The sequence below is a fragment of the Papilio machaon genome, chromosome 2, assembly GCF_912999745.1.
Source record: "Papilio machaon chromosome 2, ilPapMach1.1, whole genome shotgun sequence".
NCBI classification, from domain to species: domain Eukaryota; kingdom Metazoa; phylum Arthropoda; class Insecta; order Lepidoptera; family Papilionidae; genus Papilio; species Papilio machaon.
In genome coordinates this window covers 6,418,369-6,446,236 of record NC_059987.1, presented here as the reverse complement: position 1 = coordinate 6,446,236, position 27,868 = coordinate 6,418,369, and the positions used below count along the sequence as shown (strand labels likewise).

General features: G+C 34.4%; 1 protein-coding gene across 1 annotated transcript; it reads left to right on the top strand.

Moving 5' to 3' along the window:
• The first annotated feature begins 1,543 nt into the window (after positions 1-1,543).
• On the top strand, positions 1,544-17,411 carry LOC106708948 (A disintegrin and metalloproteinase with thrombospondin motifs adt-2). The gene is made up of 13 exons (XM_045681475.1): positions 1,544-2,020; positions 5,421-5,581; positions 8,369-8,540; positions 8,796-9,116; positions 9,226-9,434; positions 9,676-9,867; positions 10,007-10,135; positions 10,431-10,548; positions 12,274-12,441; positions 12,734-12,988; positions 13,220-13,343; positions 13,772-13,947; positions 16,898-17,411. The coding sequence occupies exons 1-13, from the start codon at positions 1,925-1,927 to the stop codon at positions 17,156-17,158; spliced, it is 2,382 nt and encodes a 793-aa protein (XP_045537431.1). The 5' UTR covers positions 1,544-1,924; the 3' UTR covers positions 17,159-17,411.
• The last annotated feature ends 10,457 nt before the right edge of the window (positions 17,412-27,868 follow it).

Here is a 27,868-nt window from a genome sequence, read left to right as displayed (position 1 = left end):
CAGCTTCCGGTATAAGTACTTTGTTATTTGTTTGTCAAGATCGCATTTAGGGAGACTACGCTTAATCATATTTCAATAATCATGATTTCTGGTAATGTCAGGTTGTGCTAAAAGGTTTAACATTTGTTTAAGATAAAATGTAATTGAAACATTGTCTATGTTTTATGGTTACGTTATGGTTACGCTAAATATTTGAAAAAGCTAATTCAAATTCAAAAATGGTTGTTAGGTTCGAAGTCCTACTATCTGAAAATTAAAAATGTGTATTGTTAATTGTTTTCTATTCGATAAACTCGTTTCAAAATAAAGCTCGGATATCTTAGGTCTCCTTGTCCATAACTTGGACAATGATGCTTGAATAAGTACTATATACGGAGGAAATAAACTGTCTAGGAATTGTGTTATTATATAACTTTTTTCAAAATAATAATAATGACTCAAATAGTATATGTATTTGCTAACTCAAAACCAATAAGTCAACGCCAACAATGAGCTCCGACTTAATGAATTGGATGCTTCTTAAATTTCCAATTAGAAGGCTTAACTTTGTTTATTAAAATCCGAAAAATTGATAATTATTTCAATAAGCTTTGAAATTAACACGTGCCTGATGTGAATAAACGTAAATTCATCCAGACTTAGTGTTTTTATTAGTACGAGTATAACCAAAATTGACAAAGGTAAAATAGGAGAGATTTGCAAATTATGTAGAAAGGGCGAATGAGGAAAATGTGGCATATAAATAATAACTTGAAGGTTTTCGTACTTATCGATCGTTGTTACCATTGGCAACATTCGAAAAAGTGCCACATCAATATATGTAAGTAAAATTGAATAAGAGGAAATGAGGAAATTGTTCTAAAAGTGTGCGGAAGTAAATCTTCCTTGTTCTTGTTTCGCAAATCGTACAAAATTCTTTGATCATAATTTCGTGTATATTTGCAAAAATGTCGTTGAAATGTCTCCTGTATTCCTTCTATTAATTTTGTAAAAATCTTTATGTAGAGTCTCTCTTTTGTAGAGGTTAGAATTTTTCGTATAAATAACTTTTAATATATTCCGATTTGTAGACAATTTATTTGATATTGAATAAATGTAATGGGTACATTGACTTTAATAAATTAATTATATAAATAACGTAAAGTGCAGTGCATGCGGGTGGCATTGCACTTGTTATATCTTCTAACGATAACTTTTCCAAGAAATTATTCAACGTGCATGTGGGAAACACCTTTAATATGCAAATAATTTGCAACCTGTGCTTAATATCATGTTTTAAGAATTCGGTATATTTGTACACATATATTTTGTTCATGTAAAGACTACTGGAATATTATATAGCAATAACTCATTGGATCTTAGTATTTGTTTTTAAATGTTCGCTTAGGTCTAGGTGTGTAGATGAGATGAAAATTGTAGGTTGATTAATTACTTTGCCGCAACTTAAGTCATTAATTAGTTACTAAGGGATTAGTGTTATTTCATATATTAAATCAAATCATCTTTTAAGATTATTTTTTATTTTATCTTTTAGTGCGGCCTATATATTTTATATGTGTTATAATTTGTTTATTGACTTGACTATGTTTATTAATGATCGATTATTGACGGGTGCTGGAGTGACGGATGAACCGCGGGTGCGACAAACGACAATGGTGGTCGGGGGAGGCGCGTGGGCGCTGCCACTCGGCAGCCAAAATCTGTACTTTCCTTCGACTTTCTCTCGGAGGTGCGAAAGGTATTCACCGGGGGCACGCAATGTTCATTCAGTAGCGGCCGAGGCATACGTACGCGTTCTAATCTCCGGCGCGGCGTCGCATCACTGCATATCCGATATTCAAAGCACCTGCATACTTCCTTGTTTATAAGCGTTGTGTCGTGTGAGGTGAGCGGATTCGCCTGGTGGCGTGTGCGCTGTGCTGTGATGTCAGAGGGAGGCAGGGCGGCCATGGCTCGCGGTCACTCCGCGCTCGTTGTTTTGCTGTGCGCGCTACGCGCCACTACGCCTGCGCGTTTTCCTGTGAGTATGCAATATACATGGCCGCTAGGGCGGGCGGACGTGCTAACAAGCTTTTATACTAATGGTTTATGACGTTTAATACTATATATTTTATTTATTTTAATGCTAAGTATTTTTAATTTATTTATTCATTAAATAATTTGTTTTGTATTTGTGTTGATAATACATTTGTAAGCATTTTAAATATTTATGCATCTTACTAGATGTATGTTTTTGACTTGTCGTTTGATGTGTAAAAAATGGATTGATATATAAATATAGGTATTTGGAAAAATTAATGTATTACAGTCAAATTAATTACTAACCGTTGGTATCTGAGAACAAAATATCTGTATAAATCTTATAGTCATACCTGTCATTATCTTTGACAAAACAGAGATAACAAATATCCTAAACGGAGATTTTAGTCTCAGAAACCCTCGATTAGTAACTTAGATTTTGTGATATATTTATGAAAACTATAAGGATGATAAAATTTCAAATATTCTATTAATCGTCGGTTTCTGAAACCAAAATCCCTGACTAAAACAAATCGTCATCCTCTCATTGTCTTTGACAAAACAGAGATAACAATATGTTTTATATAGAGATTTCGATCTCGGAAACCAACTTTTAATAAAGTACTTGTCCAAATTTTAATTGTCTAGTAAAAATGGCAATGATGAAAGTGCAGTGTAGTTCTAAGTAGTTTCAATGACTAGTGGTTTTGGTTTTTTGTTCGGTGAATAGCAAAGATCTCTGCTTACCCCAATTGAGATTAGACGTGTGAGGTGTTAATGCATATAATTTAAATTTAATATAAATGGCGACTACTTGATTTTTTGCTGTTAGTATGTTTTTATAGTTTTACAATTATAATTTAGATCAAAGATATCAAATACTTTGTACCTACCTACTTTAAAAAGATCCGTTCGAGAGTCTTTAAAAAAAAAAAAAAAAACACACAGCCAGTTCTCAGTGAGCACATGAATCATTATGTTTGTAACGGGCACAAAGAAAACAAAGACATTTCCTGTTGTCTTAAATATTTCTTCGACAAAAACACATTTCGCAAACTAATAATGCACATGTAATATTGCATAAAGCAATAAAGTTTAACCTCAATCTTTTTTTTTTCAACAAATTAAATGCATTTGTAAAATCTTAAAGTTGGAAATAAAACAAAAATATGGTAATTAATCTTTTAACATTCAAATTTAAATATTATTCAAATTACGTTTAAAATAAGGAAAATATTCTGCATAATTGTACGAGTAGTTATAAAGGTATCAATTTAATATTTAATTTAAGTTAATTTTGTAACCAAAATTTTGAAGATAATAAAATTCATTGTTTTGGACGAGAGCCCATTTAATCTTACTAACATTAAAAGGCTATTTAACATTGGTATTTTAAAAAAGGCCACGTAACGATACTTTGTAAAGTACCAAATCATACAATACAGTGGATGATATTTTTCTTTTTATTAAAACAATGTTTCATAAAAATTCTTTTGTTACCTCAAAGAGAGTAATTAAGAGTAAATCGTAAATACAATCATTTTAATTAAAGTAAAATTAACGTAGCCATAAATTATTATCATATTTAGGTTAATTATTTTGTTACACTTATAAGTGACATTTTTATTTCGTCGGATTAATACGTTGTATTGTAAAACGACAATAACAATTATATCTCCTTTTGTAGGTTAACCATTGCGGATAACGTAGCGCTAAACGGTACCTCTAAATGTATAAATATTGTTAAAATTACTTTCACTTAATCTTGAATTTTCGTGTGGTCGAGTCTATAATTTTATTTTGGCAATTATATTGTGTAATACAATGGTACTTTGTCTTTACCGCACTCGATCACGTAGCGAGTTACACAAGCGTAAATGTCACGTACTTAAGTTTTTCAATCGGCTCTCGATGATTCACAATACGTTCTTTATTGTGGCCGTGTCGTCGGGACGTGAGGTTCGGCTGCTTGTAACCGAGAAGATCGTTAACTTTCATCATCCGGGACCGTCTAACACGGACACTCGAATTCCAAACTTAATGACTTAACTGGACGCTGCCGTAACTTAACGTAAATATTTTTGTCACTCGAGTAATGTTAGGAAGCTATTGTCACATGTCCGTTATGGTAAAACAAATAGTTGTTCTACGTTTTACTTTCCCCTTTACTTCACTAGCGTCCGCTAATGTGGTGCCTATACTGGTCTGAGTCACCTGATGTCTCGGTTTCTCTCGCGCTATCTAACAAGGTCGGCGATCGGTGTCCACCAACAAACCCATCGACGTCCACTGCGAGATAAGCCTTGTTACAATTAGCCGTCAGGTGTACGCAGTGGCGAGTGATTCATCAATCATCCTTTTTTTTTCTCATTTACTGCTGAGAATAAAAGCAAATTTGTTCCACGAAATTTCACTCTACCAATAAATAATTATATCGAAGTTTCTAAATTTATTTCCGCGAAACATTAAGGACTTTCCAGGTTCATATCTGTAGTTTTTTATTTTCCTTGATAAACGTTAAAGAAGTCGTGATTCTTCTTAAATGTACACTTTTAATAGCTAGGTAGGTATTAGTTTGTCGGTTGAGTATAAAACACAGAAAAGAAATTCAAACTTTTTCCTTCTTTTTATATGTGATACGCGCAGAATTATCTTTTTGTAACACTTGACCAGTTTCTGTTTCCTGGACTACTATTCCTTTTGAATACTATATAATCTCAATACGGCGAAAGCCGGAGATTTATTTAAAAATGTTCTATACAAACGATGGAACAAAATATTTTTATACAGCGCTTGTTTGATAATATTTGAGAATTAAGCTATTAATGAAAGTGTACTCATTAATTGAAACAATAAAGTAGCGTGGGAATGCGATGAAGGTCTCGACAATGTATTTGCGCCCACGCCGCGCGGGCACCCATGTCATGTCACCAGCAGCGACCTCGATCGGCAAAGCATTCATCATCTCACCGACTGCCGAAGTGTTCCTGATACCTAGATCGATTGTATTGTCACAAGCCCCGCCGTAAAGTCGTACACTCTGCCTCATCATAAACTCACTTTTCGTCTGAGCTAGATATAACGTTTGCTTTAGCGCGGTCATTACTTACCACTTAACATACTTCGATTGTTTTTATAATGTTATGTACGAGCTATACGGAATTTACACAGCAATAAAATATTTTCTACTCGGCCAGGATTTTAGTCTATCGTTTATTTTTTTATTAGCAAAGGCTCACAGTGTGGGGCGAAATGTTGTATTTGTTGTGTTGTTTTGACATTTTCACTTATTAGTTCGTACTAGATTTAAACTTTAGCTAAAGTCAAAATAATCCTGACGTGACAGAATACGTGCGAGAATATCAAATAAATAATCTTTACTGATTGCTTTGTCTCGTCAGGAGATCCTGCCGTTACAGGGCTGGTTTGAGGGGCAGGATGCGGGGGACGCGGACATGCAACTGGTGTACTTGCCAGCGCTGCTGCCACGCGAGGCACAGTCCGCAGACGGCAGCGATGATCGCGATGTGCCGCTGCCCTACAAGTTTGACGCCTTCGGACGGTGAGTTATTAAACTAAAACCTAGTAAATATGTCGTCAATGTCTCGACGCTTGTGGCGAAAAATCTGGAATAAAGTAACTTGTATATGATGCGGTGATCAATCGTTTTTTTGTAACTTAATCTTAATTTACTAACCTACATTCTAACTTCAACTTTGACCACACTAAGGGTATAGATAAATAAATATAGGTTTTTGTTATTTCTTACAATAGTGTTTTCTTTTACCGCAATACGAAAAATACAAGTAGGAGAGACAATCTGTCCTCAATCCTTGTTAAAAATCTTAGAAATTTTCCCAAAAATTAATTAAACTCAGATTTTATTCAGATTACGCAATATAACAATACCTTATTTCGACCGCAAACGTCGCGTGTTTTTGTTTGACCGCATAAATTGTAAATTGCTTTACTAATCATTGACGATTAAACTGCAATAACATTAAACTTGATTGAAACCGCACAAGATGACTTCAATTCCATTCGTGGCGCGTTCCAATTCCCAGTTCCGTGCTCTGTTATGTTATGTTATATAACTTCTATTATTCATATTGCATAAGTTTCAAAACAATAAGCGAATGTGAGGCACACAAAGGAGCTCTATATATTTTTAATACAACCAAATGTACTTTATAATTTTTCAAGTATTTTAGCAATTTTTATTATTAAAAAAAAATAGTATAAGTTATAAATCAATTGTTAATGTTAAGTACTTACTTACCTTCTTGCGTATTCCTTGCCGGGAGCTTTTTATTTCTTCTGATTTATTTCTTTTAATTACATTTTCGACTATGAAATTAGACAATTATTGCAGCAATTGATTTTTAACTATCTTTTCCGTTTCTCAAAAAATAAGAGTGTTGGTGATTTCTGTAGGTACTCTTCGTTAATTACTTTTGTGCACTTTCTATTCATTTATAAGTGATCCTTCATTTTACTGATGAATAACGTAGTATAGCGTTTTTGCCCGTTCAGTTTGATGACGCAAATTTTTCGTTTAAATATTTCGCCGACAGAAAGTGTTTATAAGTTTTTTGTAAAGAAAGAGTTTAGTATTTCTTTTTGTTAGTTTGTTTAGGATTTAAGATAGTTTTTATAGTAACTGTCAGTTACTTATCACGTTATAATAGACGAAAGATTACATAATATTAAATTATTATTATTATTAAATTTGACTACATTAGCGATTTCCTAACATGCAATGTTATCATGTTTTCTTACACCGGAAATGTTTTGGTTTTTTATTTGTATTTGGTTTCAAACAAAAACTCGGAATTTCCGGATCTGATAAAATTTATCTTTATTTATTTATTGATAAAGTGGATCCTGTCCGTTGACTTTATTCATTAGGTAGCAAGGGGAAGGTTACAAAAATCTTATGCATACATGACTTCGATAAACGTGAAACATTGTGTGGTTGGTTTCAATCTCATAAACCTATTTTTCCACTGCACACAATCATGCAAAACATATTATCATTCATCACATCATCTTTGATACAACAGAGATAGAGCAACATGTATCAAATAAAGTTGCAGTGGAAATCCACAGTAATTTTACTTATATTGCAAATATACGCTTTACATATAGATTATAGATAAAGGTAAGTCATACAGTGGATGAATAAAAATATTTATAGTTAGCGACTAGCTCTGATTAAGATATTGCCTGAAAACATTTTCGAGTGATTCCCTCATTGCAAAAGGACTGGTTACTGGAAGTTTAAAAATTTATTTATTCGAATCTTATTTTTTGAGTCTCTCGTGTAGCCGAATATATTGAAGTTAAAATCAACTCTCTCAATAAAATGTCAACTCTTAAAGCAAACTTCTTAGCACTTCAATTAGTAGCATTAAGTCCAAAGCTAAGTGTTAACTTTTTAAGCGAGAGTAAGCCAGATTTACTATCCTATAATATTTGCACGGCACATTTATATAAATTTTCAATGTTTGAAGTGTCCAAAAGTGGTTATAGTTAACACATATCTTCGAAAAATCTCACAGATTAAAATGTTTTGAGGTTAATAAATCTACTTATTAAATTCGCTTCCATTTCTTTTTATGTTTTGCTTTAATTATCCTGTATATCTGTAAGTTAAGCATATATGTTTTGTTAGCGTTTTGAATACTCCTTAAAATATGGAATGATTATATCAGGATATATTGACCCGCAAAACATATATTTTTTTAGTTAGGAATAACACATTACATCTGATCAGATAACATCTGATTATGAACATAAGTAGATAACAATTATGCGTGGATCCGTTTCAGATGGTCGAGATATAATATGATAGTAGTCATCTGCTTTAGTAATGTATGAAGAGACTATTCTACTATCAAATATTAGTTTCTATTGACACACATTTATATTTAGTCATCTTTTAATCCTTTACCAGTTGATTCAGTGCATTTAAATGTTCTCTATACAAATCATACAATGTTGTGTTATAAATAGAACTGTGAAATAAAATGTTGAGGGATTAATTGTCCAGTTTCAATTTATTGTCTACGTTTGGGTTAGCTAATTGATCTAAATTGGTCTACAAAGCTTAGACTGACAAAAGGCCTTGTTATTTCAGTACGAATACTCAAATAAATACGATGTAAAGCACACGAAACAAAATAAAACTTTGATATATATTTAAGCTATGTAATGCTCATGTTATAAATTTGCCATTAAAGTAAACGATTTCATTCTGAGTTTCTGAGAGGGTGTTTCCTGTCTAAACGAAATGTTTAACGAACATTTGATTAATTTTTGAATAAACATGTAAATGTTTACGTTACAGAAGCTTTGACCTGCGATTGCTACCCAACCGCCGGCTTGTGTCGCCACAGTTTGCAGTGTGGTCAGAGAAAGGCGAAGAGGCGCCTCTGTCGTCCATCGACACATCCTGCCATTACCTGCACGCCGGACCTAACACTGTCGCCGCGTTTTCTGCTTGTAAAGATCATGCGCTTGTTAGTATAATTTTATACATGTACACTTAATACAAATAGAAAATTAACAATTGCCTAATTAAAGTAAGATTAATAAGGGTAATCAGTTTTCAATCTCAACACGGTCTAACCCACGTGTGTGTTATTGAATACCATACTAAATAAAGGTAAAATACAGTTTGAATAAACTATAACAACACCTATGTAAAAACAAAGTCGAGTCTCGTACTTTGTAAATAATCTTCATTCTAATAAGAAATTAATCTCTAATTTCAGCATGGATTAATTGTGACTGATAATTCGACATACGAAGTACGACCTTTGCCGTACGGCGCGGGTCGTGCACAAGATGGCGGCGGGCGCCGAGCCCACGTGATCCGGCGCACGCCCCCGCCCCCCGCCTCAGCCGGGGATGCGCAGTACATTCGCCCGCGAGTGCGGCGTCCGCGCCAGCCTCGGGTGCACGCCAACTTACCCTCCAAGTACACTATAGAAATAGCCCTGTTCCTAGACGAAGCCGGCTACAAACTCTTCTATCCCTTCCTTAACCACAATGAAAGTGATCTACGCGATATGCTACTGGCATACATCAATGGAGTAAGTTTTAATAAAGTGAATAAATCGGTCACACATACCAAACAATTGAAAAGAGAATTGTTTGTCTCGCCATATTACTGAGATTAATAAGATTTTGCAATCACTTCAGGTCCAAGCTTTATACCACCATGCTTCATTGGGAACCAGGATCCAGCTGTCGCTGGTGCGGCTGACACTGTTGCGATCACAACCCAGCGAGTTACCGCCGCACGCCGAGAGAGGGCGACTGCTCGACTCATTCTGCGCGTACCAAAAGTCGCTCAATGTCGACGACGATGACGATCCTCAGCATTGGGATATGGCACTTTTGCTATCCGGGTAAATATATGTTTATATTTTAATAAATAAGGCTTTCTTTCATCTATCTTCAACATTTCCACTCCCTTGCTGATTTCCAAAAACGCTTCGATAATCTTTTCGTAAGGCTTTCGAAAATATCAATGGTTATTCGAAAAAGATTTTTGAATATCCGTTAAAATTTTGTCAGCTAAATTAAGAACTTTTTATGTGCAAAAATGTCTTCAGGAAATGAACACGAACAATTTTATTTTATTTACAGGTTAGACTTTTACTCGGAGGAAGGCGGTCGCCGTAACGGAGTGACGATGGGCCTGGCGCCGGTGGGCGGCGTGTGTCTGCCGGCGCACGCCTGCGTCGTCTCCGAGTTCGGGGCCAGCGACCAGCTCGGCCGCCCCTACCCCTCCGCCGGGTTCACCTCCGTTTACATACTCGCTCATGAGATAGGACACAAGTCGGTTTATTTTATGTTTTTCCCCTGATCATTTTTTCATAGCAAATTTGTAGGTTAGGGTATTGACTATAAAAATCAAGCCTCATGCACAAATGTTGTTCTATTTTGTATAGTATTTATTAGTATTGTTATGTTGCAGTCTGGGCATGCACCACGACGGTACGGGCAACGCGTGCGCGCGCGATGGCTACATAATGTCGCCTTCGCGGGGCACTCACGGCGAGGCTTCCTGGTCCCGCTGCAGCGCCAAGGTCGCCGCAGACCTTCAGTAAGATACACAAGTTGCATTGCTTCCACAACTACCACTTTAAGCATATACATAAGTACTACACTGCTTTAAGGAAGGTCCGACGTCATTGAACCTCGTCACTTCATGAAATGTCGTTGAAGAGATGTGATGCAAACACGGAAGAAGTCAATTTAGTTCTCAATTTCAGACAATTTTATCCAAATCAACAAAATAGTACTGATCCACGGAAAATACCAAAATGCCTCCTACAATTCCAACAACTCTACAATACTATTTCACTTCTTATCTGCTTAATATTTTTACTTATTTTCAGATGGGCAACATGCCTGTTAGACGGCTCAGACGACGACGAAGATATACCTGAACAGCTCCATCACGAGCGCTTCGGCGGCGCCCCGGGGATTGTGTGGGACGCTAAGAAACAGTGTGAGGTAGTAATTTCTACATACTCGTACTATCTAAACTGATAACGATTTCAAAATTATGATGAGACATAATTTACACCGAACAAAGACATGTTCGCTATATTTTTCAATTATGGGCGGCACTATTCCGCCCTATCGTACTCCTGACACGTGGATCAGGCGAGAGAGACTTTGGGTACCCTTATTTCCAGAGCTGGGCATTAACTCGTTAATCCGTTAATCGTTAATTAACGAAGTTAACATTTTGCTTAACGGATTAACTTTTAAGTTAACTTCAAAAAGTGTTAACGCTTTCGTTAACTTCCGTTAAACTCAACTTCCGTTAATAAAAGTCCGTTAATCGTTAAATTAGAAACTTATAGACGTACTGTCATTTTGTTTAAATTACGAGCTTCACCACGCTCGTAAATTCAACTATGTTGGGCGACTGTCGGCGACTCGAATGGTGAACGAACGAGTTGATAATTGATATATGTGAAGTTTGCGTGCAAGTGTGATGCATCAGAGCGTCCGGGAAAGACGTGACCAACAGGACAAAATTAAAGAAGGTTCGAAATAGTATATTTCATTACGAGTATATAAAAGCACGAGTATATCGAGTATCTATAGTCTATAGTAATCCCACATTCCGAACGCTCTTCGTCCCTGCAATACGCCACTTTTTGAGCAACTGTATTAAAACACTTTTTTGCTCGTGCTTTTTCTTTAGCTTTTCCAAACTCGTGCGTTCTCTTTCCCAACTGTCAAAATAATGTCTGTTAAAAAGAAAAACCAACCACGAAGTTTTAAAAAAAAAAAATATCATTGAAGTTTTTATGATTCATGCAAATATTTCTAAAAAGAAGCTCCTAATTTCTTACAACATCAGATTTAATGATTCGATTCAATGAATTAGGTTAGGTTTCATTTTATTTCATCTCATTAAATTTAATTTTCATTTCATATCATTAAAAATAATCTACTGAAGACTTGGCTGTTTGGGCATAGTTCCCTTTGCCTACCCAGAATGGGTGAAGAAAACAAAAAAATCTCTGTTTTCTTTTACGGTTGGCGCCATTTTCCAAACATTTTAGTTAGTCGAGTTTATTGTTTTTATTATTCTATTAAATTGCTTCACTTTTTCGCAACTGTATCAAAAATAGTTGGTCAGTAGAAGTGCGGAACCTTCATTGTAACTTATTCCAACTGTCAACACTCACCTTCGACTGCTCCTCGGCTCGGGTAGACATTTGTCGGAACTCTTTGCAATGACAGGCTTTCCGCACTCGTAATGAAATATACTATAATGCATTCATACTTGTCTCTAATACTAATGTGTTATAGAATGTATAGCCAAATTACTATTTTAAACAAGTATCGCCACAAAAGTGTGAAATTAGTATGTATAATTTTGGTATGGTTAACTGTTAACGATTAACTTTAACTTGCGTTAAATTTTCGAGAATTTAACGCTTTAACGATTAACGAAGTTAATTTTTTAATTAACGAATTAACGATTAACGAAGTTAACTTTTCGATTAACTGTGCCCACCTGTGCTTATTTCTTTATTTTAAGTAAAAGAAAATTATTACAAAATTTGTTACATACTATCATCACAACTCTAATATGCTAATAATTTATTTAATCAATTTTGAAATGCTGACAATTATATCTTATTTCTAATTATTATTACTTTAATGTTCGCGTTGTTAACTTTGTATAAATGCTATGTATTTGTTTATTTGCTGCAGGTGTTGCTGCGCGATGTGGACGCGGCGCCGGTGTTGGAGGGCGGTGCAGGCGGCGCAGGCGGAGCTGGCGCGGCGCAGTGCGCACAGCTCACGTGCCGCTCGCCGCACCGCCTCGGCTTCTACTACGCCGGCCCCGCGCTGCCCGGCACGCCATGTGGACTGCGCAAGGTGCATATGCTCGTTCTTATTGCAGACACCATAATACAATTCACACTTGCACAGAAAAAGAACCCGGTATGACTATAATATTTGGCCAAGGAAAGGTTTATAAACTGGAAGTAGTTACAAGAAATTTATCGATGTAGTTGTTACCTACTTCCTACCTTTGGTTTTCCAGATACGTATCAAGATTAAGTCTGTTCCAATACGCTATTTAAAAATAGTACATTTAAATAAAGTGATTTATATTTTAGAAATTCAAATTCGTTTCTTATTTATTTATTTTTTTGTAAATGTGTAGTGGTGTCAAGGCGGTGAGTGCGTAGCGACGGAGCAATTGCCGGCAGCGGACAGCCCGGTGCCGGGGGGCTCGGGGGGCGCAGGGAGCGCGGGGGGTGCGATGGGTGCGGGGGGCTGGGGCGCATGGCAGGCGGGTGTCTGCCGGTCGGGCTGCACGCTGCGGGCACGCGGTGCGCTGGAGCGGCGCCGCTCGTGCAGCACGGGCGGCGTCTGCGAGGGTGCCGCTTACGAAGTCTCGCTCTGTGATGATACTAAGGTTTAAACAATCATATTTAGATTTATCTGAAATGAAAAAATAAACTGTCTAAATCTAACTATATCCTTCTAATTGTTTGCAAGAATCGTCATAATATTACACAAAATAAAACACTACGTATAAAATAAAATAAACTACCTAATAATAAAATTAATGCAACAAAACGTAAGTATAGCTGCGATTCGACGTCCCCGTGTGATGTTGAACTTTGTCAAGAGATGCAATGTCCAGGTGTGCGGCAAGAAGAGACGTGTGAGTGCGAACGAGTACGCGGCGCGGCGCTGCGGCGAGTACGCGGCGCGCCTCCCCGCGCTCGACGCACGCGGCGGCGGACTGCAGGCGCCGCACGATCAGTGTTCGTTACATCCACATTTTTTTTATAAAATTAAAATAATAAACATCATTTGAAATAATACCATTTAATTAGATATATGTTACCTCTATGTTGAGCTAGAATGATAATTTCTGTGAGACATTATACATCTTAGCCACTTACGTGAGTCGCCGTGTACGTGAATTCACTTCTTTCGATGACTTGTCGCTCTTTGCTTTGTTGAGGCATTTACACCAACATTGAGTTTGGAGAGACACAGCGCAGAGGGTCGTAGTATTTAGTATTTAACCTCTTTAGTATTTTAGCTGTTGGGATTTCTGGATAACGCTGATTAAATATTTAATACATTTTTAAATATCATGTCGTCATATCATGTCATGTCGTGGTGTTTTACGATCTTATAACATTTGGGTTCATTTTAATTACAATGATAATGTTAACATGTATAGCTCGTATGTGGATGGGGTGCGCGATCTTCTGCCGTCGCGCGGCCGGCGGGGGTTTCTACGCGCCCCGTGTCGAGCTGAATGCTGCCGGCCTCGACCCTTACTTCCCCGACGGCACCTGGTGTCATAACGACGGATCCAATGACTACTTCTGCCAACAACACCACTGTTTGCCCGAGGTAAGTGTAACCAATTATACAAAAGAGTGTGTTGTAGCTGGTAAGTACGGTAAATATTTCAGAAACCATTTTGTAGATCTCTTAGGTCTCCCAAGATCTAAGGCTAGATCTCCAAAGGTCGAAATTAATGTTTTTATCTTGTCTCAAATGTGTTTTATGGGAATAATGTGAGATAAATTTTTATACCACTAAAGTTACGTGAAGCGAAGAGTAGGCAAATCTTCCTAAAGCCTCTATGAAAAGTTGGAAAATTGTACATAATGTAAGTAAAGGTTACGGGTAAGGCCGCGTAACATGTTATCAGTGAATGTCGCATTTAATGAGACGGATTGAGAGTGAATTGTTCGTGGCTCGACTGCGGTGTGTTTAGCCATCAAATAGCCCCTAATCCTATTGTTGTTAGACATCCATACGTCAGCTCACGTGCTCTATTCAATCACCGGGGCCATAAACACTACTGCAGCTAGATAACACGGTACTATGTAAGGGCTCACACAGACAAGCGGCTACAGCGAATGACTCAGTAAAGGTCAATTCACAATGAAGGCGTACATTCTGAATAAATGGGTGGCATTACAAATAAATATATTGACGGTTAACATTTCATCTTAGCTAATTTTATAATTCAATTTAAAATGTTTTGTTTGCATTAGTGAAATTATGATGTTATCTCACCGTCGATGTACATCCGAACATCATGACACTTCTTACACTGGATTTCAGAGGTTAAGCGCACTATATAAAAAAAAACAATTCATGAATATGAGTTTATTTAACAAATAAATAAACTAGGAAAAATCAACTGAATGAGTCCTACATTACGCTACGAAGAATAGTTTAGAAGCGAAAATAAAATTAAAATGTTCTCACAGGCAGCATCTTTAGTGTGAATGTGCCTTAATACAATTAAGTCTTGTACTAATCATCCGTTATCTTAGCTAAAACAAGCTAAACCTAATGATGCCTTAAATCTGTCCGCATTTTTGTTATCTTGTTTTTTGGTCCGCACGTGCAATTTGCATGTGGACCACATGATAACATTAAAAAATAACAAGTCAAGTACAATGCTAAACTAAGAGCTAAGCTACCCTATTAGTAAACTCCGATGGGAAGGAATAGACAAAGTATGTTGAAATAGAACATGAACACTATTTGACTATGGACTGTCAACATTTTGAGTGACAAGCGACAATTATGAGTTGCTTGAAACAATAGCACTGGGAATTAACCTATATCATTAATTTTTTTTCCTATGGTTATAAAATTTTGTCTGTTGTAAATTGTAAATTTATTAATTATTAAAAATTAAAAATATTTCCAATGAAGATTGTTTATGATTAGATAAGCAATAAACACGTAAATGTAAACCGGTGGATGCACAACAAGACCGATTGTTGTCTGTTAGTCCATCAAACAGAGCAGCGTCGGTTTTATGACTTCTGGTCGTGCGTCACCGGTGCAGTCGTAATTATTTTTTAACGCCGTGATCTCTCCCGTTTGCTGGTGTTATCCGCTAATTTGTCATTATTTATCAGGACGTTTAAATTGGACCGTGATAAATTAATGTCGTGTTGTGACGTAGCGTGCTAAGTAGTAGCGTCGTGATCGAAGAATATTGGTCATTTATCGTGTCAGTTTGACGAATACGAATCGTGACTGCATACTTTCCTCGATTATATAACTTTAGAATTTCCTAGAAGAATTCTCGTCCTATTTTCAAGGTAAAATACAGTTTTATATGTATATAGTAATTTTGAAATTGGTAGTAAGTTACAACGAAATTTTACATATAGAAAAGAGTTCAACGCAAATAATTTGCCGTTGGTGAAGTTTGCACAAAAAAACCTTCTTGGTTTTTTGCGCTAAACATTTTCAACGCAGTAAAGCGAAAAGATGATAAAACAATTCTTGGATTTTAAAATATTTAAAAACAAATAGAAGCCTGATTTTTAAATCTTATCTCGATTACCTTCCTATAGGGTTAACGAAGTTAACGCAATTAATACGAATTGCGTTAACTTTAATTTGAGTAATAACTTAAGCTGGCGGAAATGTCGGTAGCGGATCGGTAGGCTTATTGCGTCGTCGGCTTACGTCGGAAGTCAACAAGGACGCTCGACGCCTGACGCCGGCCCCAGAGGATCGCATACTCTGCGGTTACTGTCATGGCTTCAATGACACTCGTACACCGTATATGGAAACTGGAAGTAGTAATTATTCGCACACTCTATAATACTTTATTTCCTCTCTCGGATTACGTAACGTCATTCAAACGTACTATTAATTAAATATAGTAAATATATACTAGTGGACTTGTTATGACCCGAAAATTAATCAACGTTTATTGCTTTAATTTACATATTTTTATATAAGTTTTATTTATTAACTTTCACTATTGCTAAATTGCATCTCAACTCGTAAGAAATTTGCCGAACTATTTACATGCTTATTAACTTAATCTTAAAGTCTAGTTGTTGCCTCACAGTATCTGTAGTCTCGATTGAGTGCTTTGCTCCACTTGCTTAATATGGCTGACAAAAAGACCCTTTAAAGTAACTTATCCTGCGCTTTACCTACATCAAACGTTCTAATGCGTGAATTATTAAATAAGACCTTTAAACATGTAATATGTAATATAGCTTACCGTTGGTTATTTAAAGCTATGACTAGCATTTTACGACAATCTCAATTGTTACTTAGAGATACAAATTGAGATGATATACTACGAGTATTACGTACAATCCCTCTCTGCAATTATCTACTTTTAATAGAATTAAACAAGCATGTACCAAGTTAATACGCTATCATCTGAGTAACGATAAGATGTGTTCGTTATTTAACTATTGCTATAAAACATGTAAAAAATTTGGACGAAAACAGAGAAAATTATTTAAAAAGTACTGAAACCAATAATATGTAATCATATGTCCTTTTCTTGTGTTCCAAACAGAATTTCAAAATGACACCGCAATGGCACGTTTGGGATTTACCTAGTCAAGACGTAGGGGGTCCATTCAATGCTCGAGCGCGATCCTTTAACGATGACCAGGAGGCAGCAATGCGAGCTTACCACACATTGAACGAGGCCGGGACACCCCTCGCGAGAGCAGCATTGCCACCACAAGTACCAGAAGAACCCGAACACAACTGGGAAGTTATTGACTATATTGAAATAAATAATCGAACTGACTCCGTTTACGTCGAAACTTAATGTATTAAGAAGTACATTTGTCTTGCCAAACGTATTTTAATAGGCTCATTATGATGTCGGTTTGTTAGTGGATTTAAGATAGGCGCATCACGTACAAGTCCTTAGTAACGCATAAATCTTTAGATTTACGATTCTAGCGAGTCGTAGATATAAAGTACAATGATAAATAAATACTAATGAATGTAACGTACGTAAGTTTGATATGATCAAATACGCATTTACTGAGTTAAGATTTTTTCAGTATTAATAAATAATAAGGTTAGTAGTTTTTAGTGGTTTTAGTAAATATATTATCTATTTTAGTAAAAATTATAGTAAATAGGTCCTAATTTTTTTTTAGTATTAGCGAGGGTTATCGTTAACGAAATAGTTTTAATACAATGCATTTATTTTAATAGATTTTTAACAATTAGATAATGTTTTAATGAAAAAAGATGCTAGTCTTATTTTAAAAGATTTTATTAATTGCTTTACCTTAATCTTTATTTGTTTAAATTTTTAAACTTTCAACGATTTAAGACAAAGTTATGAAAAAAAAATCATACAAACTGAATTACGATCTTTAATTTTGTGATAGTTAATAAAAAATATAGAGTGCGAATTGTGTTTTTTTTCCTGCATTATCCAGATACTGCTTTTCATTTAATGCTTAGTATCCCTAAAATATTTTATTAATAGTTTAGAAATAGACTTTGAAGTGTGGTGAAGGATGATAGTTTTCATTATCATTCATTTTAAATACTAAGTATTTTTTTTTTTGCTTTAATGGCGGTGTAAAAATTGCCATATATAAAGGGTCTTTCGACAAGAACATGTCGATGTAAAAATTAAATAAAACAAGATGTGTGTGAGATATTAACGATATTTTTAGCCGACTTCAAAAAGAAGGAGGTTATCAATTCGACTGTATTTTTTTTTTTTTTTTTTTATGTGTGTTACCGCGAAACTCCGCCCCTGGTGGTCCGATTTTGATGAAAAATATTTTAATCGAAAGGAAGTGCTTGCAGGTGGGTCCCATTTTTTTGTTTTTTTTTTTAAATAACTAGAAGACTAGTAGATTTTGAATATAGCTTCAAAATTTGTTGCGAACATTAGGGACATTTTTGCTTTCAGCGCTTACGTAGGCTAAACTATAGGACCTACATAAAAATGATGTATGGCGAATTGTAGCTCTTTAAATGTGCTAAATAAAAGTCCGCGATAGCATATATCTATCTTTTATAGTTTTCTCACAATAACCATTTTTTTCTTCAGAAACATCAATTAAATTCATGCCCTATTTCCGACGCTATTATTCGAGTTCAGTATTAACCCTTATGTAAATAAACATGTTCATTATCAAGAGAATTTAATGTAGATTATATTTGCAATTGAAACTATATCATTCTGTCTAATAGTTTAGGAGATATCGTAAGAATAAAATTACGCGGAACCGAAAAATGCTACATCGCGTTACAATGAATAGCACAATTTTGCTTTCTGGGCTTACGTAGGTCAAACTATATGACTTACATAAAAATGATGTATGGAGTAATTATAGATCCTTAAATTTGCTAAATAAAAGTCTTGGGTGGCATATATCTATCATCTATGGATGTCTCACAAAAACCATGTTATTGTGAACAAACTTCGATTAAAATGCACACGACAAACAGCGTCGTAAGCTTACGGCGCTATTATATTATATTCGATATGAATCCTTATCCAAATAAATATGTTTTATGGCTAGAGTATTAAATGCAGATTACATTAGCCTTTAAACTATGTAATTCTGATCACTAGTTTGGGAGATATTAAATAATTAAAAACTACGCGCATTCGAAAAAAGCTAGTGCGGCGCGCGGCTGGACAAAATTAAAGGCACGCTACGATGTATTAGTTCGGTAATTTTCAATTTGTATACCGATTTTGATAATTATTTCATTGTTTGAAGGATAAGTGGTTATCTGCTGCATTCTAAATTAGTTTTTGAATTGAAGTACACACATATCAAATAGGAAAGTCCTTTTCTTTATTTGTCTTATTTATGTCTTTATATGTATTAAGGAAATTTGTAATTGAACTTCAAATTCACTAAAAATTGTGAAATAAAACAAAAATTTTAAGAAAAAAAAATAGCCGACTTCAAAAAAAAACAATCTCAAACAAAATGCACTCAAAAGTAACCTAAAAAAAACAATTTCAAACAAAATGCATTCAAAAGTAACATAAAAAAACAATTTCAAACAAAATGCACTCAAAAGTAACCTAAAAAAAATAATTTCAAACAAAATGCACTCAAAAGTAACATAAAAAAACAATTTCAAACAAAATGCACTAAAAAGAGACAAAATAATGTCATGAAAACTCTCTAAACTCTTGTAGTTAGAAGTAGGGGCTCAGTTTTCCGCAACTCCACGATAAGCGCGTATTTTGCGTGTCTCTAAACTCTAAAGAAAGTTCTCTTCTTTCTTGTAACATGTCTATATTGTATAATTATTGTTATTTTGGAGTCGGTTTCGGCCTAAGTAGGGACATAAACGTAAGTATGTCTAATACATCTCAAATATAAAATGCCTATATACCTATTTACTTCGGCCGACACCGACTGCGAAATAACAATAATTATACAATATAGACATGTTACAAGAAAGAAGAGAACTTTCTTTAGAGTTTAGAGACACGCAAAATACGCGCTTATCGTGGAGTTGCGGAAAACTGAGCCCCTACTTCTAACTACAAGAGTTTAGAGAGTTTTCATGACATTATTTTGTCTCTTTTTAGTGCATTTTGTTTGAAATTGTTTTTTTATGTTACTTTTGAGTGCATTTTGTTTGAAATTGTTTTTTTTAGGTTACTTTTGAGTGCATTTTGTTTGAAATTGTTTTTTTATGTTACTTTTGAATGCATTTTGTTTGAAATTGTTTTTTTTAGGTTACTTTTGAGTGCATTTTGTTTGAGATTGTTTTTTTTTGAAGTCGGCTATTTTTTTTATTTGTAAGATCCATTTATGCCATTATGGATGGAATATGACATCGTTCAAATGGAATTTCCATATTTCTAAGAAAATTACAATAATCCTGTGCAAACTATAATGTGTCCACAGCTTTAGTCATCTTTTTATTCGATGTGCGTTCGTTTTAGTGCTTAGTAAAATATCCTGTGAATCAATTAATTTAAGAGCACCCTTTGTTATAACATCATCTGATAACGTTCACAATGCTAATGAACCTCAATGAGGAAGCTATAGCGTTATCATAGCATAATATTTATACTTAAACAAGCAATTTAACCTCTTGACATAAAACCTGTATGACGTGGACAGAAATTCATAAGTCCTTAATAAGACAAGGTACTATAAAAAGAAACACGATTTTTCATGATATACTGTTCGACATAATTAAAATAAGAAAGTAGAAAAAAAATGTACTACATTCCATTGATTAATTATATCGGAAATAAATGGGTCGCGTGCTTTTTTTGATCAAATAATGCATACATAGTGCAAAGATGGACAAAAGGTTATCAACATAACAAGAAGAATAAGTGTCAAGACTGGAAATGTCCAGTTCAATGCATTGAAAGATTCGATAACATTTACTATAACACTTATTTAAAGGAAAATCTTAATGTGGCGACCACAATTTTTGAAGTTAAAAACGAAGATGTAGGAACTAGAGATCGCTTTCTGAATGAACATTCGATCAACGGAGAAAGATATTGACAATATAATAAAAGTAAAAAAAAACTATAAAAATTGAAAAAAAAATCAATAAATAATTGCTTTCATCTCCATATAGATTGCAATCGTAATAGGAAATTATTTTTTGATACAATATCTGATGATACTGTTAACATTTATGATCGGCTGACTGTCCAAAAAGAATAAATAGATTTTAATTCTTTTATAGTATTTGTTTTTAAATTACAATCTTATTTATAACAAACTATTATCAAATATTGATGAAGCGACTGTATATTTTCATTTCCAAGGACGGCTTGGAGTATTGTGTGTAAATTCCTAAGACGACCGGCGCTGCGTCTGCGCACTTGCGATCCTTGACCGTCATTGTTACACACTTTATACAGAACAATATAGTGACTAAGTGTTTTTTTTAACACTGGGTGAGCTACAATTATCTTATTAACTTTACATGGCTGCAAACAAAGGTGCATCCTTTCTTTGTCACCTTAATTTAGATAGAAAATTTATATTCAAATGTGTGTGATAAAATAAATGTCACGGTATAAAAAAGAACGAACTCTTATTATAAAATAAAGCAAATCCATATAAGATTCAAAACACAACTATTTTAGGACACAACGCCCTAAATACTTGAATTGAACGTGAACGTGAAATCATAATAAAGTTGTAAAATGCATTAACGCACTTCGAATTGATGCGTTGCCAGATTTCGTTGCAACAGACTCTTTATGCAAGCAGTTTGCAGCATGTGCATTTGTTCAAAATAAATCAACAGATTTCATTAAATTTCAATGATGTATATTGTTGTAATGATAGTTAACTTATGAGTGGTTTTGACTGGATTACGTCCAGGTGATTTGTGATTATCGAAGGCAATAAAACACATGCTAAAGATATAAAGTTAAATTTGTATTGTAATTCTTCCCTCGCAGATGTGAAGAACGTAAAGCTATTCATCTTCAGCCGGTGTCACATCGCATAAACGGATTACGACGCAAAGATTTTATTTAAACAGTATCATAGTTTATCGTTAAATTAATTCGCGTAACATTAGCAATTTAAAACTTCGATATTGTCAAGCAACGATCAAACATTGGCGCACGTGTTTTTAAGGATTAAAGTCGTTAAGTATACGCTTGAAAAATATTAACAAGGTAAGTGACATGTTCATGCCCATTGATTTATTGTCAAATGTCAGTAGCAGAATTAATTAAATGGTAACAAGTTATGAATATGTGACATTACAAAAGTAGAAAAAATTGTTTAATAAACATCACATTGCTGAGGACGATTAACGTTTCTTCGAAAACTGTGCAACACCTTTGACTAACGAATTACATCTAATGGTAATTAATGAACTAGTTAAAGAATAGAAATAAGAAAATAAACAAAAGGAAAATGGTAAATATTGAAAAGGAAAACAAATGAGATTTGTTGCTGGAGAAGAAGAAATCCAAGGAAGTTAATTGTTTACTTATAAGAGCACGTGGTTGACAGACGTTTAGCAGTTGGCAAACGCGGTACATATACACACATCTTTGTAATCCCTTATTCACTTGATTGTTGTAGATCTGCCAAAATTCGAGATGTTTATTATACCATCTGTAAGACTTTAAAAACTTTATTTATAAACGTTTTTCTTACAGTTTGAGATGCAGAAACAGATTCCTGTAAAGTATTTACTCTAGGGTAAATATTGGATTTCATTTATGTAGATATCAAAATTGATTATTTAATCTTACCGATATAAATGCGAATGTTTGGATATTTGTTAAAAGGTCTTATCTTAATGATTTTTGGCATAGATGTAGAGCATAGTCTGGAAGAACACATAGGCTACTAATAAATTATTTTCTAAGTATTCCGTGCGGACGGAGTCGCGGAAGAGAGCTAGTTTTTTTTAATATATCTGTAATTATAACGAATATTCTTACTGTTGTCGCCAATACATTGATTATTACTTTTATTTCGAACGTAGATCGTTGGTTCCCTTATTGTATTTTTTAAATTGATTTCAATGTAAATCGACGATCACCTTGACTTTTATTTTTAACCGTTTATATAGAAATAGGAAACTTAAACTTTGACTCACAAAACGCAAACGTTTTATAACATTTGAGTAGATATTTGGTTGTTATTTTTTAAAACTCGGAACATTAAAGTGAATAATGTGAACAATAAAAACTTAATTTTAGAACAAAACAAGTAAATATGTATGTAATAATTTTTTGATTGATATTTCATTTTATTTTTTGCAGAATTTAATTGTCTGGCATAAAGACTTAGGCTGAAATTTATAGTCGGTACTCGGACTTAGCTCCGACTTGACTTAGGTTTATCTTATGGCAAACTCATCTAAGCATTTGCTTAAAGTTATCTCAGATGCGAATTTATAGTCGTTCTGGGCTGAGATTTTGTCAGTGTTGCCAATTTAGCATATTTTATGCAAAATTTGGCAGAATTTTAGTACGTTTAGCACATTTTTCTTCATTTAGCATCATTATTTTTATTACCATATTAACTTATATAGATATAAATGAAATTTAAAAATGAACATGATGCATTTTAGACGTATTCAAGAAATCACAAAGTAATCATTATATATTTTTTAATATAATTTAGTTCGGCATTCATAACAACGAGTATAGCAGATCCACTTTAATAGGCCACATTTAATACTTGGAGGACTATTTGAAAAGATAGTATATTTAGTCATATTATAACAGGTCTTTAAGCACATTTTGAAGTTGCCGAGGTGGCAACAGTGATTTTGCTAAGCAACAGAGTTTTACAAAGTTTCTATTCGCACAATATCTTCTTGGTACTTCTCAGTATTTAGAAAAAATATATTTAAAATACATGATCCATATATCATTTAAATTATTAATTTAATCGAATAGTTGTATTCATTTATAATTTGCTATCGAAATTATAAGCAAAACGACGAAATTAACATTTTTAAATTAACACTTTTGTAAAATTATGATTAGGTATACGGTAGAACGGAACGAGATTATTTGACTTGTCAAAGTAAATGACAACGTCAAACCCATAACCTATTTAATTTTGTTATTGTTGAGGTTACTAGAGATCCATTTTATGCATTTCTTCTGGATTTTGGCTCATCTACCTGGACATAAAAAGATTCTATCCTTTGACGTTTACCCTGGGCTCGTATTCTTACGGACTTTCCATACTTTATCTTTCATTCGGATTTGGCTAACGAACTAACAAAGATTTTCGAATGGATTTTATTGAACGGACAAATTGGATATTGTCTCGAATAGATAAAATTAACAAGCTTGGAACATCGCATCAACAGGTAAATATGATCAGTACCGACAATAAGTAATACTATATTTATTTTTCTGTTAATAAAAATAATCATGTATACTTTAGAAGAAACCTTTTTCTTTGGTATTATTTTTTGTACTAATTTTCTTCTTTCTGTTGTAGACTGTTTGTGGATATTTTCCAGGCTTAAGCCAACCTACACTGTACATCATCATAAATAAAGTTTCAAGAAAATTGAGTCAACTTCTACCGCAATTTATACGTTTCCCTATCCACCTATATACGCAAATTGGAATAATCGGGTAGCACTAACAACCTGCATGGCCTGAACAATATTCTTAATAAATATATATGTATATTAATAAATATATTTCTTCTTAAATATTCAGAATATGGTTTTTGTTTGTTTATTTTACTGTAGCAATCCATGTCGTAAGCAAAATTGAAATCCTTTGAAGCGAGAAAGAAGTATTTGTAAGAGTAGGCAGGTACAAAATCCTTGGAAACGGAGTGGTCATCAGGTGAATCCAAAATATATAAAAAAGGTTCAATTCAGGTATCTGCAATTACGGATGCATATATTATACGAATTTAAAAGTAGTCGAGAAACGTGTCAGATTTCGCTAAGTCAACGATTTTGGTGACTTAGCATTTGCTAAGCAAACGTCTAAGCTAAGCTTAGCATGTGATTATAAATTCCAAACTCGTAAGATAAGTCTAAGCAAAGTCCAAGTACCGACTATAAATTTCAGCCTTATTTAATTTATAGAAAAAACAAAACATAGGTGAATTGTCTAGATCAACATTATAGTGCTTTTAAGAAACTTATATTTTTCGATGTTATTTATTACTAAAAATAAATATCCTGATTCTAAAGAAAAACGTGATTTGGATAACAGACGTTAACCCGCGGACTGTACTAATAATCTTAGGAGGTAAAACCGGACCGCCATGATGCATTTCCAACATCGAAAACCAAACGACATCACTTGTAAGACATTAAAGTCAAAATTCTTGGTATTTTGTACTCAAAATTAAATTTAGATTTTAAGGAAAAGATAAACTAGCGAAGAGTTCATCCAACAATAATTGTAGTTTACTACTACTTTACTATTGTTTGAATAGTATTAATCAAAATTAAAACAACTTTCGACCACTACATTTAACAAGACGATAATCACAATCACTGAGCTATTGTATCTTCAAGTAACCACAACAATGTGCTACATTAGTCACGACATATTCGTGGTTGCTGTGAACATTTCTCATTATCTCCTGATGAATAGAGTTTAGTATTACTTTACGGCGAGGCGGCGCGGTACACTACAAAGTACAAAGTAATCTAACTCAGCACTTCGATAACGAACCTAATCGTTACAACTTCGTTCACAACCGATGAACAAGTTCGACAGTTTAAGTCTGTTCTCCACTTTACTTGCCACAAGAATATGCCGACCGTCTGTAAATATTTCCCGCAAGCAGGTTATTTACTATGGTTTTGTTCGCAGAACTTATCCACATAACATATTTACTTTCATAAACATATAATCAGATTTCTGAAGACTACCCTCAAAATACATGGTTTGTTTTAATATATGGTTCTAACTCTCAGTTCAGAACTTTTGAACGGCCACTTGAATGCGCCGAAATAGTGAAGCGACCGTTGCCCATTGACATCCGCTATTGCAGATGCGTTGCCTACTTTTAATCGACAGAGGAGGGTCGACCAGAAAGGGAATAATTCCACATCTTATGCGTCGCTCCTCCGTCAAATCCACCTCACCTTCCTATCCTTTATTTATGAGAAAAGCGTGGGAAGGGAAAGAGGACTAAAAATAGGCCGCCGGAACGCACACTCATCAGACGAAACGCGGAATTACATCCACTTCACCCATCCGTGCAACGTTGTTTTTGCTGGAGTCTACCACTGTTACACTGTAATAAAACACTTTAAATTTATTAGATTATCAAATAAAGATGGCCTCCAATGGATAGTTTTGTAAGCATTTTATTTTTCGTTAGAGTTCAAAAAATCTTCATCGCTTAGAATTATTGGACCCCAAGACCGGTTTGATACGACATACGTTAAAGACACTGTATGTCATTTAAACTTCCGCAACCTACATAAGGTATTTATTATTTTCTCTTATAATGATTTACTTTATAATTAAGGAAGTGGGAACTAATTTACAACTAATAAACCATTTAAATTGTAAACGTGGAAGTAACTAAGTTTAGGTGTTTAAATATAAACGACTAGCTACTCCCGACTTCGCACGGGTTGACATTTTTTCAACAAGAAAGATATTAAATATGTATATAATTTACTCAAGGATTACCCAGCATTTTAATGTTAAACTATTTTTAAAATCGGTTCTGTACTTTTTTAGTTTATTCACTACAAACATACAAATGAATCCTCTTTGTAATGCTACTATATAGAAGAATGAAGTACAAAGCAATAACAACACAACTCACGCCCGTAACCCAGAGCACCGCGGCTGCAACCATTTGGAGCGATCCTGGCACACCTCTTGTTTCTTCCACATTCATACATCTACGCGTTTGCGTATCGTATCGTATCGAAACCGACGTGAATGTTTATTCACGTCGGTTTCGGATGCTATTAATAGGTTGGCAACTAAGTGATTGCGGATTTTTTATGAAAAATCAAAGACAATTTTTTCATGGAACTAAATAACTTTATTCTGTAATGTATTGCCTATTTTGATCAATGACCTTTTGCCATCTTTCAGGCAGCATCATAATCCCACGTTCATAAAACTTCTGGTTTTTATTAGCAAAAAACTGAATCAGGTACGATTAGACATCATCATCACTATTGAAATTTTTACCATTTAAGGAGTTTTGTAAAGATCGAAACAAAAAGTAATGAGATGGTGCAAGGTCGGCAGTATATGGTGGATGTGGCAAAACATCCCAACCAAGCTCCAATAATTTTTGCCGAGTGACCAAATATGTGTGTGGTCTTGCATTGTCATGATGGAATACTACACTTTTTCGATTTGCCAAGACGGGCCGCTTTTCTTAAACTGCATTGATTAATTTCGTTAGTTGTTCAATGTAGAGGAACCCATGTATCGAGTTTTTGAACATAGCCAAGTTGTTTTAAGTGATTTTCAATGCATGTATGTGATACATGATGCTTCTCTGCAATCTCACGTGTTGTACTGTGACGGTCCGAATCGATTATTGCTTTGATTAGGGCGTCATCAACTTCAACTGGACGATCAGCGCGTTTATCATCTTTGAGTGAAAAATCACCAGAACGAAATTTGGCAAGTCAATTTTGACACTGCCGTTCTTTTCAGCTTCAGGCTTCGTCACCATAAACAGCACATAACTTTTTATGAGCTTGCAATTCGTTTTTCCCCTTGTGGAAATAAAAAAGCAAAATATGACTAAACGTTCCTGTTGATTTTCCATTTTTCAATGAAGACCAAGCGAAAACTACGCAACCGATCAAAAAACTTTTTTTACTGATTGACAGCTGAATTGCCAACTATTAAATAACAAAATGTGTTTTACATTTGTACTACGTCTACAAACCTAAAAATTCAACTTAAGCCATGTATGAGTGAAATCCGCAATTACTTAGTTGCCAACCCAATAATACCGCTTCACAAGTAATCATCAAATTAATTAAACCTTATCTCATTAAAGTATACGTTAAAATAAAATCTGCATAAAATGTGACCCTGAAATATGGA

Bases quoted from the DNA above. Each gene is read 5' to 3' on its own strand.
- LOC106708948 (XM_045681475.1), top strand. From the start codon at position 1,925: ATGTCAGAGGGAGGCAGGGCGGCCATGGCTCGCGGTCACTCCGCGCTC. The intron at 10,136-10,430 runs GTAAGATACACA...ACTTATTTTCAG, and splicing joins AAGGTCGCCGCAGACCTTCA to ATGGGCAACATGCCTGTTAG. The intron at 12,989-13,219 runs GTTTAAACAATC...TGCAATGTCCAG, and splicing joins CGCTCTGTGATGATACTAAG to GTGTGCGGCAAGAAGAGACG.